Raw genomic sequence first — 19,873 nt, 5'->3', positions numbered from 1 at the left:
GGGTGCAAAGGTATGTACCATGGAGGGATTGGCCATCTTCATGGATGTGCAATTCCTTCCATGACTCTCCCTCTTTTGCAGAAATTTGCAAAAACTGCAGGTTGCCCAACTGGCCACTCATGTGACCGATGTATGCCTACATCATGTCAAATGGTGGAATTTTCTAGCTCTACAGACACTGATGCTCTTTCCCCTTTTCAGGGGACCAAATCATTTTGAAAAAACAGAATGTGTGTCACTGGAGGCTCCCCATGGCTGCAACAATTACCGACCAAGGGGCCCAGTGCAGTGTGGATCCATTCCAGAGCCATCAGCACTTTCTTTGGAGACCAGAGGTTCTGAGGACTGCAGCAAATGGGCCGCAGAGATGCCACACTAGTCCTGGGTGAACCCTGTACCTGGCCATTAGGGGATGCAGCTGCTGATGCCCCAGAAGAGTGGGGATTCTGGCCCCTTGCTGGGTCCCCACCAGGGCATGGGACTCTCATCCAGCCCAGCCATTTCACCTACCCTTTCCTCCATGTGGGTGGTAAATGAGTGTGAGTGACTGGAGAGCCATCATAAGTGATGGGAAGCCTTTTCCAGGGGGCAGCAATGGATGGAGAAGCTGTCAGCATCTGTAACGGTGGCTGCCAGGCACCTGGAGGTGCTTCTTGCCATAGCAAGGGACACACATGAGGGACAAGGTGCATCAAGAGGATGCTGGGGGACTTCTCAGAGTCTCTCTGGGCCCCCAGCACTTCCCACTTCTCCTGCTGTGCCTCCACTGGGGAGTGGCACATGAACGCCCTTGATGGAGTGGTGCCTGTCTGGCTGCCGTGGCTGGCAGTGAAAAGGGGGCAACGTCACATCCACCTTCTTGTCTGCCCTCACCTTCTAGGGCCTTGCACACAGAGCACTACCATGAAGTGCCTGCAGGGCTGATGGGTGATGCCTCCTACCCACTGACAGGTGGTCAGAGCTTGTGATGGGAGCTGGTCTCTTTATGGTTGTGTGTGCAGCAGAGGACAAGGGTCACTCCTGTATTCCACCTCTATCTGCTTCCTGATAGTGACAGGCACTTGGCAAAGCCTCTCGGGCTCATGGCTCTCATTGGTCCTGCCTGCCCTGTCTATTAGGCTGCCCCTGCCTCACAACAATTCTGGAAAGGAACAATGTGGTAGGGTTGCCATGGATACTGCTGCAGCAGTGTGCCTTGGTCACACTGCTGGGTCATCTCTTCCCCAATTTGCTCCCATATACCTATAACCTTGGGGAGTAACTGGCACTACTGCAGCTGCACCAAGGCCAACCGCCACAGCACAGGCACAACACAGGATTGCTCTGCCTGTGTCCTGCTTGCGTATTTGCACTTGACCCCTAACATCTGTGTTAAATTGTGTCAAACATTGCCAAGAATCTGAGTTTTCTGAAGAGAGTAGTTTAGGTTTCATATTATGTTTTTGGTTCTCTACAGCTCTTCAACTTTTTGGAAGCAAATTAAAAAATGTAGAATTATGAGACACATTTTGTAATCCTTGAAAGTGTCAGAGAAACCTGTCAGTCACCTGTGTTTCTCAGAGTCTGTGTTTATTTACATTAGTAAATACACATTCTTTGGCAATGAACTGCTGCTACCAGAACTGTTGCACATTCCAATGATGCAATGTTATACTATTCCAACAGCTGTACTTATATGAAGACAATTTCTCATTTGCATTTCCTCATTAGTACCCAAAAGAAGCACTTTCCCTCAACATATTTTTAATTTTCTGCAAGAGAATTTCCAATCTTATAAACACCTGTAATTTAATCTGATTTCAGCAGCAGCTAAAATACACATCAAGCAAAGGAATTCAGCTCTTGATGCCAAATTCGCTGTGTTTTTCCAGTACACTGATGAACAACCAGGACCTTCTAACCTTCTGCAGAATTAATTAAATAAAGCTTGTTTTCTAGCTGATGTGATGCTAGAAAGGCATAATGAAATACTCTATAAATGGGACTTACATCCACATATCAAGGACATGAAGTAAAGGACTATACAGTCACAATACAACACTGATCTTTTATGTTACCCTTGTCTTAACAGACTTCTAACTATTTAAAATTTGTAACTAATCAACATTTTTCCTGGCCTGTTCTAAGCTTTATGTGGAGGCAGCTTGAAAAACAACAAGAGGAAGCTGGGAGATTCTAGTGAAGATAGCTGTTATACGCATACGCATACACACACACACAGCACATACTTCACATGATCCCAAATCTAACCTTCTTGGAGGAAAACTGGATTAAACTTAGAAAGTAATTTAATAACACCATACAAGAGAAATGACTTAGCCATTAAGGACAATGAAGCACTAATGCGTTTCATAACTAGCATCTTACCAACTGTAAAAGGGTCAATGCACATGTCACTTCTATTCCCCTTCCAAGCCAGCAGGTATTCGATGCTGACGTGATCTGCAGCTTCTGTATGACTGTTAACTTTCATCATCATGTTGTGAGCTTTCCCAATGCCACAATATGCCTTTGTTTCGTTCACTAAAGGCAAATCACCAAGAAGATTTGCCGCACAAAATGCTTGATTAAAATATTCACAGGCTTTGGAGTAGTTCCCCTAATAAAAGAAAAACATATGCTTCTCAGTTGTTAAATAGTTTTTACAAGGTTGCAGTTTGTTGCTGATTGAACCAATTAAGTAGCAAACTATGTAATTTTGGAAGAAAAAGTTTACCTTGTTGTTTCAATATCTTCACATGTAAAACACAAGCTGATGTTAATTACTATACTTTTAAAAAAAAAAAAAATCCTTTCCTACTATGTCTGCTATGGTCTTACGGTGCTCTCCCCCCTCTCCAAGGAGAAAGAAAAAATGTTGTTGTCAGGAGTATTTTCCTCTGCTTCATGCAGAAGTAGGAGGCCTGAACTTTAGAAACAGACAGCTACAATGGAGGAGGGCTGAAGTAAATGAGTTCACTTCAGTGAACTGAATAAAACTTGCATTACTGAAGTTGCCACTTCCCCTCCACCCCATGATAATCCCACTTCTTATACAAAACTCTGTCACCACATTTTTAATTTTTAACCAAGAATCTGTCCTGAAAACACCATCTATGTAACAAATCAAGACGACAAAGATGCACAGAGAGGCAGTCATGATGGCTCCTACTTGGTGGTCTGGAATCCATTCCCTCGCCAAAGCCGGTGCCTTTACCTGGAGCAATACAACATTTAAAAAAATTCAAAACAGCTAGGTTGTCCACTTACAATCAAAAATGGAAGATTCTTTTCATTTACTGTGAAGTCTTCCTTCTCTGTGGTCCTGGAGTGGGCCAGTCCTTTTACTCCTGGGATAATAGCTTCTCCTCTCCAAAGGCAGGGCTGGCAGACTTTGAACCCAGAGGGGAGGTGCTTGTCCCATGGATTCCCAGTCTGTCTTCAAGCCAAACCTCCCTATACATAACTAACAACAACATAGTAGGGGAAGAAACACAAACAACACACTCCCCCACACCAACTGTAACGTATTGACTTTCACACTCATACTGGGGAAAAACCCAGTTCCTAGAGACAAACAAGGCTTCCCACTAAACTAGGGATGCTCTTAAGGCTGTAAATCAGTAAGTATATCCTACAGTATCACTTTTGACATGGAGGGAACCTCCAGAACGCCAATCAAATCTGGAAGCTGAGGAAGCCAAAGAAGAAAGGTGAGTAGGACTGGCCCACTCTGGGACCACAGAGAAGGAAGACTTCATGGTAAGTGAACAGAATCTTCTGTTCTCCAGTTGTTCCAGGAGTGAGCCAGTCCTTTTACTCCTGGGACATAAACAAACAGCTTCCCAGACTAAATGGAATGCTGCAATACCCTCCCACCAATGCAACTTTGCTTATTTAGTAGTATCTAGTGAAGGAACGGACCGACCTCCTTGTGCTGCCTTATAGACTACCTCCAAAAACAGAAAGGAACGGTAGGCTGCTGAGGTGGCTGCTCCCCTCAGTGAGTGACCCCCTGAGGAGGAACTAACCCTCTGGCCTTATACACCTCTATGATACACCCTCTGAGTCACCTATTTATGGTTGCAGTGGAAATCCCTTTACCCAAGAAGGATTTTCGAAAGGAGACAAAGAGTGTTTCAGTAGTGTGGAAAGCCCTGGTTTGGTCCAAATAGAAACTCAGGGGTTTGTGAACATCTAAGCAGTGCTACAGTTTCTCCTTGTTGTGAGTTGGGTTTGGACAAAAGGATGGAAGGACAATGTTCTCTGAATAATGGAAAGTGGAATTAACCTTGGGTATGAATGCTGGATCTGGGGAAAGTACCACTCTGTCCTGGTGAAAAACACACCATTCCTTATGGATAGATAAGGCCTGTAGCTCCAGCATCCGTCATGCCAAAGTAATGCCAACCAGAACACGGTTTTAAATGTTGGTTGCTTAAGGCTCCATGAGGCCATTAGCTCAAAGAGCTTCTGACATGGGGATTTTAAGACTACATTCAGCTTCCAAGTAGGAAAATGATGAGTTTGGGGTGGATTAATAAGGGCCGACTCCTTGAGAAAATTTCTGACATGAGGGTGGAGACATAGAGACCTCCCGTTCTGAGTACCTCTAATGGTTGAGATGGCAGTCACTTGTCTCCTTAAAGAACTAGAGCTGAGAGCCTTCTCTAGCCCTGATTGTAAAAAGGCTAGGACATTCAAGGCTGTTGCTGACATAGATTCCACCCCTTTCTCTAAACACCAGGATTGAAAAACCTGCCAGGTAATGTTATAGGATCCGTTAGTGGATTTCTTTCTCGAAGCCAGCATGATATGGATACTCCAGAGGCACGGGGATCAAATAAAGCAAGGGGGGTAGCGATCCTAACTCATAAAAGGTATGATATAAGAACAATAGAGGTGATAAGAGAGGCTGAAGGGAGATTTATCATGGTTAAGTGTTTGTTTGAAAATAGGTTAACATCATTGATAAATATATATGCTCCAAATACAGGGCAGAAAACCTTTTTATTAAAAGTTCTTTAAAAAGCTAGTAAATTTATTGAAGGATGTTAATAAGGATAAAATAATAAATTGGAGACAATGGAACTTTATTGAAGTATATAAAGCTCTTAAATTGGCGCCTAAGCCCACATACTTTAAGACTCTATTCTGTTATAACATACAGTTAGAGAAAGTGGAACAGGACTAATATTTCCACACAATACAATGTGGGAACACAGAAGAAAAACTTCAGTCATTACTAAACCTATCCTGGAATAGAATCCCTTGTCCCATTTCAATTGGCTTATCAGTTTTCAAAAATAAGATAAGAGCTGGATCCAAAAATGCTTTTCAGTGGCATAAGAGTACTTACGTTAACAGAGTTTCAGTTCAAACTGACATTCCTTGATTTTTGTTAATCATACTACCTCCCACATGGAGTCCGCTTGCTACCTCCATATTGTTCAAAAGGTAGTAAATTCCTGTTCCAATGTCTTTGCCTGCAATACTCTGGGTCTACCCCACATTGATTAAGCAATAAAAACTCAGGTGTTTTTTTTTAACATGCCTGTCTTTGATTTGCTGGTTGTGGGTGAGATCACACCAGGAATTTGGTGCACCAGTATCTCAGCTTTGAAAAAGCTGGTTCTCTCTGATGCATGCTGCAGCCATCAGACAGCTCCCCTCCCTGCTGCTGGGAGAGGCAGGGGCTGCACACATGCAAGAGGAGCATTCAGACTGCTCCTGAATGTGCAAAGCAGGTACACTGCACACCTGGCTGTTCAGATAGCTGGGAAATGAGCCCTGCATGAATTTTAGAGATTTGTTATTGGGAAGTTCCTGGTAGCTATTTAATTCAGTCCCAGCCCATCCTAAAATGAGGTTAGTATGGGTGGGACTCAGGGGGCAGATGTGCGCACATTAAATCCAGAGGGGAGGTGTGGCTATGTTGGGCCAAATCTCTTGTGTGATTGCACTCTAAGCTTCCAAAGTTAATCACAAGCTTTAATGTTTTCCCTTATGTCACCTATGCTGTAATCTACTTCTAATTTTCATCTGAAAGTCACAGATGTAAAAATGTGTTTATTTCAGGAAGCGTGCTGCTACCAGAGAAGGAGATGCCATGAGCTTGGAAATACAACCTTGGAATACAAGCAGTATTCTGTTGAAACTGCAGACATATGTCAATACAAATATCAGGGATCAGGTTCTCCAAATATAGATTCACTACAGACTTCACTAATCAAGCTAGTACTTACTCTTTCATTGTAAATGTTTCCAAGGAATGTGCAGGCGTCCACTAAGCTATGTGTCAGTTGAATGTTCTTGGCAATATTCATAAACTTCTCCAAGTATTTAATAGCTTCATCCACTTCTCCCAGACTAAGAAGAAATAAGAGACTGTAACTTAAATATACAAGTTCTGATTTACATGAATAACTACAGTTGAGCATTGAACAATCAATCCATATATCCTTGACACTGAAAATTCTACAGCTTTAACTTTTTTTTGTGTACTTTGGAGAAAAATCGCAAACTGCAGCAACTCGTACAAACTTGAGGTGTACATTCAGATCTACCTGAGATACATTTTGGCTTCCCAAATCCAGAGATACATTTTGGCTTCCCAAATGTACCTGGGGTTTCTTGAGGAAAAAAAAAACCCAAGAAAATCCCAGATATATTCAGTGGTTTCTTGTGCAGGTTTATTCAATCCCTTTATACTTTAAAGGGATTGCAGAAGTCAGCCCAAGGATTGGCCAGGGTGATGAGGAGCTGAGAGCTCCCCACCATCTTGGCTGTGGCTGACTTTTCTTGCAGTCAGCTGAAGATCAGTTGGGTCGGTGGGGAACTGACATCTCCCCACTGGTGCAGCTCTGCGCTGCCTTCTCCTGTAGCCCAGGGCTGCCAGTCCCAGGACTGACTTAGTATTTTTTTACCATCATTTTTTGGTTTGGGTCTGTTCGATCCTAAAATTTTTAGGATTTTCAGGTCCCATAGACCCAAACTGAAAAAAATACTGGTAAAAAACCATTACACGCACCTAGTACAAAACATGAAGGCTTCTGCTTAGAAACATGATGGCTTCCTTCAACAGATCATGGCTGCTCTTTATGTTAGTGAGCCAAGGGTTGCTGGTGTCACTCTATCTACCTTACCAGAACCGAACTGCAGGTGTCACCTCTAATTCCCAATTCAATATACACAACCTGAGGTCACTCCATAATCTAAGCTGAATATTGGCCAATATACACTGACAAAGACATTTTTTAATAAAGAAAGCTATATTAACAATAAAATATTTCACCCTACTGTAACAACACACAAGTCCAATACTAAACTTTGTGAGTGAAAACATCACACACTTTTTTTCATGTGTCACGGCTGGTGACCTTAATATTAGCTGTGAATCTGAGTGTCTAATGTAGTCGTGCAGAAATCAAAATGTCAAGCCACCAGTGAACTAAAAGCTCACATCCTAATATAGAAATGTGTAGTAACTAGAGTTTATATATGATAAAAGGCATAAAAGGCATTTGTTATCTTCTTTAAAAAAGGTTTGCACCAGTTTTTGAGTTGCAAATGACTGAGTTTTAAGAAATAAATATGTAAAACATGTAAACAAAAATGTACAAAAATATGATATGTTGAGCCAGTGTCCTCTCACAAGGGAACAACAAAAATAGTAGAACATCTGCAAAACTGTAATAGTGTGACACATCCAGGTGAGTGGAATACAGCAATATAATGCTACAAGTTGAAAAGGTACTTAAAATTACCTAAAATTAAAATGGCCAATTTTATGCTAAAATAAAATTGTTGATATAAACATTCCAATTAAGAATAGATGGCAAATGAACAACCTTGGAATGTAAAACATTACAAATATTTGCCATACATCAAAAGGTTTCTAAAGTTTACAGAGTCACATTTTGAAGCCTATTTATCTTGCAAAGGAGAGAAAAATCAAACATTACACATTGAAAAACTGAACTGATTTATATAAGTAAAAGGACAAGGTTAAAATGTTAGACAAATATTAATTCCAGTTTTTCTAGTTTTCTATATGCAGTGCACAGGTGCAACTTGAAGAGCATATTATATGGTATAATCATTAAATTCATTCAACCAGACCTTAGAGAGTTAAAAACATATATTCTGAGGAAAAGTACTCCTCGGTCCAAAGAATGAGAATGAAACTGTGCAGAATATTTGTGTATCAAGGTGATTCCAGTTTCCAACTGGGAAAACAGGACTGTTAACACCCTCATCCCCTGACAACTGTCCAATTATGTATATCACACTTGGCCTACTGTTTGCAGTAGAAGTAATCAATAAAGGATGTGGTTGAGTGAACATAGATTTTGGTTGAACCAATGCATGAAATCTTAATCATTTACTCAGAGTGGAGAAATCAAATAGAGCAGAGATGAAACAGCCACTGAGGGGTTTGTTGATTGTGCCACCAAGTTTGTGGGCCAGAGGCTGAAAGTAATAAGTCAAATGGAATCAGTGATAGGAGAAAATGTAAAAAGGTTTTCTTAATGTAATGAATTAATAGAAATGCTTTTGATGTATTTTTGGTCATAGCAACATTCTATGTTTCATTTATCAAAAAAAGCAAAGTTCCTAGGTCATGTCATTTCTACAAAGTAAAAAAATAAAATTTAAAAAGTAATGTAATTTACAATCAAAACATAATGTACAGACCCAAAGCTTTATTTCTGCCATGATAGTAGACTCTGCTACAGGAGTAAAACTGGACCAAAAAAGTCTATAGGTTTATTATACAAAAAAACAACTCTATACAATAGTAGTACCATTTGAACATCTGTTTACCCCAACCAAGCTTTTCTTTGTTCTTTTAAATAATTATACATTTTGTTTTATATTTACTTTTCATAGCTTCATGGAATCTGAATGGAACCATATCTTAAGCAGTATTTGAACCCTCAATTTCAGAAGACAAAAGTGCCTGCTTGATATCAGTATTATTGTTTTAAAGGTCTAGCTAGAAGGTCCAATTATATTTCATGAGACGTGAAGCCTTATGGTATCTTCCACTTCATCCCAGTGCTCTGAAAAGGATATGATCTGACCCTAGAAATGCAATCAGCAAGGGGTGATCTTAGCAATTCTGGAACCTAGGGGAGGGGGGAATCAAAGATATCTCCCCACCACAAGCCCTATATTTCAATGCAACTCACTCTTCTCAGCTGCCTGGATGGCTGGCTCAGTGGGCAGGCAAAAGCTGTGCAGCACCCCATCTCGACTTGGAAGAAGCTCAGGGCATTGTGAGTTTGCTGTTTGCATTGCAATTTGCATTTGCAAACTGCAGGAGAATGTGTTGCTTGTTGGTGGGGTTTGCAGCGACCAGAGGAGCCATGAAATTGCCAGAGTGCCTGAGAATGAGCAGCAGAGTTCCTCTTTGCTATCGGGGAGACAGGGTGACACTGATTGACATGTGCAGGAAAATGAGGTGCAGGATGCTAAGAGGGCAAAACAGCCGTATGACAATCAGAGGCCCTCTCCAGTGCAGGGCCCTGGGCAGCTGCCCTGTAGCTAGGGTTGCCAAGTCCAATTCAAGAAATATCTGGGGACTTTGAGGGTGGAGCCAGGAGACTTTGAGGGTGGAGCCAGGAGACATTGGGGCGGAGCCAAGAACAAGGGTGTGACAAGCATAATTGAACTCCAAGGGTGTTCTGGCCATTACATTTAAATAGGGTTGCCAAGTCCAATTCAAGAAATATCTGGGGACTTTGGGGGTGGAGCCAGGAGACATTGGGGCGGAGCCAAGAACAAGGGTGTGACAAGCATAATTGAACTCCAAGAGAGTTCTGGCCATCACATTTAAAGGGACAGCACACCTTTTTAAATGTCTTCCTTCCATAGGAAATAATGAAGGATAAGGGCACCTTCTTTTGGGGCTTATAGAATTGGACCCCCTGGTCCAATAGTTTTGAAATTTGGGGGATACTTTGGGGAGGGGCACTAGATACTATATTGAAAATTTGGTGCCTCTACCTCAAAAAACAGCTCCCCCAGAGCCCCCGAAACCTCCAAATCAATTCCCCATTATACCCTATGAGAATCGATCTTCACATAGGGAATAATGAAGACGTTTCCCTCTTCACCCCCCTTCCCCCTCCGCTCCCCCCCCCTGTTTCTGGCAAATCTGATGCAGGGGACTGGCCTCTCTACTCACGAGTTGCTGCCAGCTTCTCACAGCAACACAGGCACACCAGCTGGGCACTTTATGGCATGGAATAGGAAGCCGGCAGAACTCACTCACCTCCGGAGGTGCAAAGGCACATGGTCCTTTGGAGGCGGGGCTGGGCTCCCCTCCCTTTACCGGCCAGCTGACTGGGGGCAGGAAGCAGCCTGAGAAAACGGAAGAACTCTGGCTGCTGCGATCGGGGCTGGGTGGGAAGGGCTGCCATTCTCCCCCCCTCCCGCTTTCCCTTTTTTGCCGCGTGGGGGGAGGAGGCTCCAAATCAGGGGTCTCCAGGCCAAGCGGGGGATTTGGGAAGCCTACATTTAAAGGAACCGCACACCTTTTTAAATGTCTTCCTTCCATAGGAAATAATGAAGGATAGGGGCACCTTCTTTTGGGGCTCATAGAATGGGACCCCCTGGTCCAATCGTTTTGAAACTTGGGAGATACTTTGGGGAGAGTCACTAGATACTATACTGAAAATTTGGTGCATGTACCTAAAAAAAAAGCTCCCCCAGAGCTCCTGAAACCTCCATATAAATTCCCCATTAAACCCTATGAGAATCAATCTCCACATACAGAATAATGCTCAGCTGACATGTCCCCCCCATTTCTAGCAACTCTGAAGGGGGATTGGCTTCTCTACTCACGAGTTGCTGCCAACTTCTTCAAAGTAACACAGACACACCATCCCAAGAGGAAGCCTTTCAATCAGCGACTGAAGCCTCTGGAGGTAAAACCGCACATGGTCCTCTGGGGGCGGAGTTCCCCCTCCCCGCCAGGCAGACTCCCCGAGGAGACGCCACCCAGCAGCCGGAGAGGATGCAAGGACTACGAGTCCCAGCATGCACCTCACGAAGGGAGGCCGGACTGGAGCGAATAGCAGGCCGGCAATGGGCGGGTCTTTGTGACCCGGAGGAAGGGAGAAGCCTGAAGCCAGGCAGGGAAATAGACATGGCGCCGTTCCACCACCCCCACCCCCACCCCCGCTTCCAGATTTTTAGAGAGCGGGGGATTAGGCTGCTAATCCAGGGGTCCCCCGGCAGGGCGGGGGGGGGGGGTTGGGAAGCCTACCTGTAGCTAAGACCACCCTTGCAGGTAGCCCAAAAAATGATCACCCCTGCAGGTAGCCCATACTATTCTGATAGCAAAAATAAAAGCAGTTCCAAAAAATGCAAAGAGATTGCTGGAATAAGCTTTCATGAGCCAAAGTATTTGTCTGATGCAAAGTATTATATTTGGTTGAAAAACAACATCCAGCTGAAAGAGTAAATGGTTCAATTTAATCTGAGTAGGTGCTGGCCATTTCTAAACTATGAAGACTATATTTAAGTTTTTTGTTGAGAAACATAACATACATTAGAAGGAATGCATGTTCCCAAGCAAGTTTTACATGCTAGCTCTTATAGATAATATGGCTGGCCTGAAAGGGCTTCTGCTTATTAAAATGCAGGTCAGTCTTCTGGATTAAGAATGAATGATTCCTGAATTAATCACTGAAGGAATTATTAAATATTTGAACAGACTTGACCCTTCACAATAAGAAACTGAGAGGCTATTATACACTATTCACATTTCATGAATAACTCTGGTCCTGACATATAGAACAGAAATCTTCTCTTTCAAGAAGAAAGACTAGTTTCAAAAAGCAGTGCTTCAATCACCATCCAAAAGCAAGACTTTCTCAATCCATCTTCTTAGGATATGATCACTGCTAGAGGGTCCCTTAAAAAAGGACCTTGCCAAAGCAATCTCAGGTTTTTTTTTTTTTAAAGGAAGCCAATTATAGCAATACTATTCTCCCAGCATTTACTTGTCTGCCATTTATTGCCTCAGCGTCCAAAATCTCCAAAAGCTAAAGGCCTTGGCAGATATGTCATCAATAGTCTCAGTCTCTGGCAGATACTTAGGGAACAATGCATGAGCTCCAGTTCCATGATTTCTGCAATTAGCTATGCAACCATATATATACACACAAAAACATACAGCTTGTTCTTAAGATTCTGAATCCCTTTCTAACATAAATCATATTATAGCTTTCTAGCTGCCCAGAGTGGACCTAAGTGGAAAATTAATAAAAAGCACATTGATCAATGAATACTAACATTGCCATTATTGCAAATATAATTTGATTAATAACTAAGTAGTGATGAAAGCATTTTGAATGATCTCATTAGGTGAAGTCTTCTGAAGTCTTCCCAAACCACAAAGGAACAGAAAAGAAATATAAAGGTGTGTGATCCCCCCCGCCAAGAACTTCCTTCTTACCTTTTCTGAAGTGAAATGCAGGAGACTCCAAGAATAAAATTATGACTGTAATCTGCTCAGAAAAGTGATTATTGAGGTACTCAAATGGTCCACCAAGGTCCCCACAAATTAAAGCATTTCCATAAATTTTATAGGTATAGGGGAAACATCCATGCTTTCTCTTGTATTTCTAACCGTTGAACTAGATGCTGTGGCTTCCTCGAGTCTGCCACAGCAGCTTGTGGGCACATTGGGGCTTGGAGGGGGAAACTGGGAAACACTCCAGGCCCTAGTGTGCCTGCGAACTGCTGTGGAAGACTCAATGAAGGAACAGAATTTATTTATTTAATTCTATTTTTAGCCCGCCCTTTCCGTAGAACAGGCTCAGGGTGGGTTACAGCATAAAAACAGTTAACAGTAAAAGACCAATTAAGAAATATAAAATCTAAGATTACAAAGACTAAGATGGCAGAATTCTGCCTCACAGATGTGACCTATTGTCCATGTTCAGCAGATCTTGTAGTGCTGGGATGGAATGAGGGATGGAATTGGGGGGGGGGAGGCCAGTAACAAGTGACGCCCACTGCCTCTGCTGAAACCCTGGCGAAAGAGCTCTGTTTTACAGGCCCTGCAGAACTGAAGCAGATCCCACAGGGCCCGGATCTCCAGGGGGAGCTCATTCCACCAGGCAGGAGCTAGGGCTGAAAAGGCCCTAGCCCTCATCAAGGCCAGATGGATGTCATGAGCCCTGACAAGGAGGAGCTGGAAGGGTTAACAGACCTGGAAGAGTTGCCAGCCAGTTCCTCAGCTGAACAAAGCAGCTGGTCCATCAATCACTCTCCAGGCACCAGTGTCAGCTGTTGAAGAACAATCTCCTCCAAGCTCTCCTCCTCCCATTTCAAGAGTTCAAAGCAGGCTCTGGAAAGAACTTTCAGAGCGAAGACATGAGGCATGCCGATGCTTCGGATCTCTCAGCCCTGAGTTCTAGCAGAGTCACTGCCACCCAGGGAGCAGGCTGATTGAGATTCCCATATAGCTCCCACCCAGGACCTGGTAACCTTGTGGAAGCACAAGTCTATTCTCTGGCTTGCATCCATGCTCCTTCCTGATCCTGACCTGCTTGATTTCCTTGGCACCCTGACCTTTTGGCTTTTGGACATTGACTTCTGATTCCAATTTGTGATTCTACATTGGTGACTTGGCTCCTGCTTGACTTCCTGGACGTTGACCTTGGACTGGCTTTGGACTCCTGCCTGCCTGCACCCTGAGAATGTAACAATGGACATCTCTGGGGCCGGGTATTACCAAAAGTTGCTGGTTTGTTGATCATAAGGACCTATGGGGCTCATACAGGGAGAGGCAGTCCTGAAGGTATGCTGGCCCCTGGCCATATAGGGCGTTAAAGGTAAGTACCAACACCTTGAACCGGATCCAGTACTCAATAGGTAGCCAGTGCAGTTCACGCAGTACAGGATGGATCTGTGCCCTTACAGGCGACGAAGTCAACATCCGCGTAGCAGCGTTCTGCACCAGCTGGAGATTCCGGAGGAGGGTCAAGGGCAGCCCCACGTAGAGAGAGTTACAAGAATCAAGTTTGAATGTTAGAAATATCATCACAGAAATAGAAATAAAATCACTGCAGGATGGCAGAAAGAGGAGGGACTCCTGCCTCCCTCCAAACTGTTTTCCTTAGCTGAAATGACAGGGGGGGAGTATTATCTGCTCTACTGAAAATTCATGTGCATGCAGCCCCTCCAGTGGGGCAAATAACACCACCTGTGCCATTCTGACTCAGAAAAACAGTTTACAAGGAGGAAGGATCCTTTCCACCCCCTGCTCTGCTATCCGAGGTTGAATCACTCCCCTGTGGCAGTTTCAGAAGGAGTTCCCACCAGAAATTCTAAGTCCCAACATGTCTGCAGACCCACCCTGGTGGACTTGTGGAAGCCATAACATCTAGTTCACCTCTACAACTGGGTCCTTCTATTGAAACAAATGGGGCTGCTGTGTAAACAGGACTCTGTATGTATATCAGACAGTATGCTGACCAGTTGACTGGGATGCCTGTGTATAATTTAATACCTGTAAACAAAACATTTAAATTATCTCACTTTACTGGGAACACATTGATTTCTACCAAGTTTCAGTCTGATTTCAAAACATCTCCTACCAAAATCTATATTTTTATGGTATAAAATTACAATCTGAAATTATGGAAAGAGAATTATATTTGCAACAGATGTTTAGTCATGTCCTGAAAGCATACATAGCGTCTTGCTGAAAGAAGTGAGGCAGAACAATAAAAACCAAAAATTTCTAAAGAAGAATTCTAGAAAGGTTATACAGTGGCACATTTACTGAGGCATGTTATAATTTTCTGCGCATTTTGTTTTTTTAACCAATAAGGGACATCAGCATGTCTATTTTCCAGTTATGTCTTTACACTTTTTGAAAGGGAAAATAATCAATCCAGCTCCTAACATTTATAAAGAACTGTTTTGAGGGCACACCACATAATTTAAGCAAGTTATGATTGAAGTGTCACATGGTAAAGGAGGGCATTACTAAAACTTTGAGCAGCCAGTAATAGCAAGCAACTGACCTCTAACAATTTAAGTCTTTCACAGCTGACTGAATTTACAGTGACAGCAGGATAAGGACGCACTAACCTACCTTACCAGGACTTGGGCTAAAGCTTGATAAGCTCTGCCTATGCCAACATAGTCTCCCAGTATTTTAGATAATTCCAGGTAAGCATTTAGCTTCTGTAAGACAAAGAAACATACAAACATCAGTAGCCATTTCTTTTTAAAGGGCTTTAGTCCTCACTGCAGGACCAAATAGGAAACTGCTGTGTTGATAGCACCATTCATTTGAAATTATTTACACAAAATATTTCCTTGTATAGTTATTCTATACATTTATATCTGTAAATACTATACATAAACTTCTGATTTAATAAAAATAACATTATTTACTGTATTAGAAAGCCACATAAATGGATTCAAGTTTACAAAACAACTTACACAATTCACAAACTGTGCATACTTGCATGGTGATTACAAGCTAATATTCCTAAAATGACATTGGCATGCATCACTCACATGCAGTTTCCTTTTAACAGTTGTTGAGAGGATTTTTAGTAATAAATTTATTTCAGTAATAAATCGTTAAATATAATAATTTTAAAGGGTAGTATTGAAAACAAGCAGTTGTATATCGACTTATCACATGTACTTCTAATTATCTTTGCACAAAAGTGATTTGTTAATATTCATTTGGAATACAGTCTATTAATGTGACTTCTCCTGTAAGCAAAGGATTACATCTGCCACAGTGAAACATATGATCTTAATTTAATATAACACTGACATAATCTGTATTGCATAATTTCCCTTTCCATCAATTTTTTTCATCAGTGAGTAGCAGGAAAGCACGTATGTATAATGAAATCCCATTCTTTCCTTCACCCCTCTCAGTTCCTTGACCCAATCTATTACACACATGAGGACACAAGAACCCTCTAAAGACTATCTATGGAAATCTTTTTGTACATTTTAAAGCAAGGATTAGCAAATGTGATTTGCCAGGTTTGAAAAGGGGTGCGAAGTGCAAGAGACCACAGTAGAGAAATCTTACACAAATAGTGAAGCTTGACTGGATGTTCAGATGTATCCCAATAGAAATGGATGTAGCTTGGGCCAAACTGACTTTGACCAAAGCTGTTTACACATTACTACTGAGGTGATAAGGCAATTCTTTTTTAAGGAATTAGCTAACAGGGTTCTGATCCAGGTCAGCTAGAGTGAGTCACTTTAACCTTTGCACTGCTGGCACCTTGGAATGGATTTGGGTCAGCTGCTTCCACTGAAAATATTTCAATAACACATTTGGATGCTCAAGAGGGAAGTGACACAGCCAGTTTGAACCATTCATTCAAGTGATATGAAAACCCCTTGTTAGATAAAACTGGGACAAAAACATACTATGCTATGTGGAATGAATCATGCAACTCTCAAGGTATTTTGTTTAACAGATGTTCTAGGGTTTCCCCCCCTAGTCCTTCAGTTCTATAATTCATAGTTTAAGCCATCTTCATATTCGGCTGCTGTAAATTTGTCCTTCTGTTGTCCATGTGTTTCTGATTGCTGAGCAGTCGGGTTAAAACAGATAAAAGGAAGTACTTCACCCAAAGGGTGATTAACATGTGGAATTCACTGCCACAGGTGGTGGTGGCGGCTACAAGCATAGACAGCTTCAAGAGGGGATTGGATAAAAATATGGAGCAGAGGTCCATCAGTGGCTATTAGCCATAGTATATTACTGGAACTGTCTGCGGCAGTGATGCTCTGTATTCTTGGTGCGGGGGGGGGGGGGGTGGCAAAGTGGAAGGGCTTCTAGACCCACTTGTGAACCTCCTGATGGCAGTTGGTTTTTTTTTGGGGGGGGGGGGTTTGGCCACTGTGTGACACAGAGTGTTGGACTGGATGGGCCATTGGCCTGACCCAACATGGCTTCTCTTATGTTCTTATGATTTAAATAAGGCCACATTAGGATGACACTCTCATAACTGGAAAATCTACACTATAAGGAGAACAACAATTCTCAGTGTACACAATGAATAGAAGTTTTATACCCTCCTTCCCAATCTTACCTGTGAATTGTGGCTTAGTGTAGATTGGAACTACAGATACTACTGAAGCATCAGAAAGAAAATGGATAATTTTTTTTAAATCTGAAACTACAGGTAACATTGTTTCCAGGTCTTTCATTCATGACTGCAAAATGAATACACCCATAAAGCCGACTCAGGTGCAACTTAATGCATTAATGTCTACTAGAATTTGCATATGGCCTGAAGCAACTGACTCAGTAAATTTAATTAAATTCTTCTAACTCTCACACATCTGTATTTTATAAAAATTTACTAGCATTTTTAGACAGAAAATTAAATTTAAACCTAAGGAGTTCCTTGACTTCAAATTGGAAGAACTTTGTGTATAGAAATATGTGGATCTATACCAAAGACAATTTTAAAAAAACCCTCAAACCTTTTTTCTTTTAGTTAAGGAATCACAACATTATTCTAAGAGATGGAACATATCTGTTTGAACATTTTGCTGTTTCTCTGTCCCCTCCCTCAAATAATAAATACAGGCTTTCCATTTTAAGATGGCCTCTGTAAGAATATATTACAGATGCCTCCAATAACAAAAAAAATACCTGTAAAAGGATGCTGCTTTTGTGGCACAGAAATTTTTGTATTTATTAAAAAAGTTTTATTTTGTGGGAAGGAAACTGGCATGAGAAGCATGCTATTCAGATGTACAATGGGTATTCTCTTTATATTGCATCAGCTCTAGTGCATTATTAAATTGATTTTAGCTTTAATTCTCTTAAGAAATACTACATAGACAAAAGTTATCATCTTCGATCTCCAAATTTGCCTAACATTATCAGATACATTTATATAACAAAAATGTAGGTAGTATCTGTTTTCCACTAGTCATATTGTTAATAGATATTATTGAAGTGGGTGAAGGCTGTACTTTATAGGGTTTAAAAATGGGTTTTGGGTCAAGAAGACATATTCTGAGGCATGTGCATAAGCTTAAAACATTCTGTTCACCTTCTGTGGTGAAAGCAGTTGTACAATAGAGCTAGGAAAATATCAGCAGTATGAAGGAATAATAGCAAATATTGAAACAGGAATTCCAGATGAAAAAAGAAACTGAGGTGTAGGTTATATAAGATGAGGATGGAAAAAACTGTTCTAGTAAAAATGTTTAAAGTACTCAAAAACTAACAGAAGATTAAATTGTACTTATGTTTTCTTAACATTAAATATGTATTTCCAAGGTCAAACCTCAAGATGGAGGTCATCTTCAACTCAATACTGGAGCTTGTGAACACAATCAAACAGCAGACAGGGAAATTCTCTTCCTTACCACTGGTACATAAATCTGCTCTCATCCTCAGATACAATTTCTTCTTCTGCTATAAGTTATGAGAACAAATGTAGAAATCTGGCATGATAGCAGACGTATTCTAATGTACCACTTGAGCTGGGCTTTAAAACAACTCTTGCTGAGATCTTCATGCATGTTTAATTCTTCTGACTTTCCTAAAGTATTTATTTCATTTAAGCAGTACCTACTTTCAGTCTTCATTACATAATTGCAACAAATCTCTTATAATTCCAAATAATTGCCACTGGAAATATTGAGGATCTTATTCTAGCCCCTCCACATGAGTGGGTCAGAATCACTGACAAAGAGCAGGAAACATGGTCAGAAACATGGTCTGGGGACCAAGAATACAGGCTGTTCTACTGGGGCAGATGCCTTTGCTGCTGGGTTAACTGTTGTGAAGAGACCTTTTCCCATAAAGTGGCCTTGAGGTGAACAGCATGATCAGCCCTGGCTTTTGGGGTTATCAAGAACCACAGCTGTTATTATTAAACACCCAGCTGCTAATATGTCAAAACAGACATCCAGGCCCAGGGAGTATATGCCACGCCCTTGAGTCCTGCTAGAAGGAAGGGAGAAAACTAAATAAAATAACTTTAGAAAACTTAAAATATCCTTGTAGGTTCTTGTGGTATTACCTGGTCCCAGGTCTATAAAATAAGGAGACGAAACTATAGAAAAATATATACTATTCATTTACAGAAAAAAGGGGGGAAAGAGAACATAAAAAGGGATATAAAAACCAACTAAAAGAACATAAGAGAAGCCATGTTGGATCAGGCCAACGGCCCATCCAGTCCAACACTCTATGTCATACAGTGGCAAAAATTTTTATATATACACACACACTGTGGCTAATAGCCACTGATGGACCTGTGCTCCATATTTTTATCTAAACCCCTCTTGAAGGTGGCTATACTTGTGGTCGCCACCACCTCCTGTGGCAGTGAATTCCACATGTTAATCACCCTTTGGGCGAAGAAGTACTTCCTTTTATCCGTTTTAACCTGTCTGCTCAGCAATTTCATCGAATGCCCACGAGTTCTTGTATTGTGAGAAAGGGAGAAAAGTACTTTCTCAATGTACTTTCTACTTTCTCAATGTGCACAGAGGAACACAGAAACAAAACCTATGGCAATTAGCCAACCTTCTTCTACACTGGACTGTGCAGCCTACTTACTCGATGCTCTCATAGTCAGGCCCACAACACCGGCAGACGTCTTGATGTCCCTTCTTCCTTGTTGTTGTCATTGGTGCTGAATGCATATCCTGATCATCCTGGATCTGGCTGAAATGTTGGTGAGCACCTAGCCCGAATATACTCTGGCTGGTTATTGGCTACCCAATCACTGACATGATCTAATTAGAGAGCTGTCATCTAGCTCTAGATTCAGATGTTGAGCTGTTAAAGCTAGATCAAAAGGATCTACCTGTCAACTGGGTCTGACTTTACAGGTTTGATAACTTACCTCCAGAT

General features: G+C 41.7%; 1 protein-coding gene across 2 annotated transcripts in view; it reads right to left on the bottom strand.

Moving 5' to 3' along the window:
* Nucleotides 1-1,552: 1,552 nt before the first annotated feature.
* The window catches only part of TTC29 (tetratricopeptide repeat domain 29), a 113,390-nt gene continuing 95,069 nt past the window's right edge, over nt 1,553-19,873 (bottom strand). For both annotated transcript variants that reach the window (XM_060246672.1, XM_060246673.1), the window contains 3 exons: nt 15,101-15,192; nt 6,225-6,348; nt 1,553-2,599 (listed from right to left, as the gene is read on the bottom strand). In XM_060246672.1, coding sequence (XP_060102655.1) covers nt 2,246-2,599; nt 6,225-6,348; nt 15,101-15,192 — 570 coding nt within the window. In that variant the 3' untranslated portion in view covers nt 1,553-2,245. The remainder of the gene's footprint in view (nt 2,600-6,224; nt 6,349-15,100; nt 15,193-19,873) is intronic.

The sequence above is a fragment of the Heteronotia binoei genome, chromosome 9, assembly GCF_032191835.1.
Source record: "Heteronotia binoei isolate CCM8104 ecotype False Entrance Well chromosome 9, APGP_CSIRO_Hbin_v1, whole genome shotgun sequence".
NCBI lineage: Eukaryota > Metazoa > Chordata > Lepidosauria > Squamata > Gekkonidae > Heteronotia > Heteronotia binoei.
The sequence above is the reverse complement of the archived record's forward strand: the minus strand, read 5'-3'. Positions and strand labels throughout refer to the sequence as shown.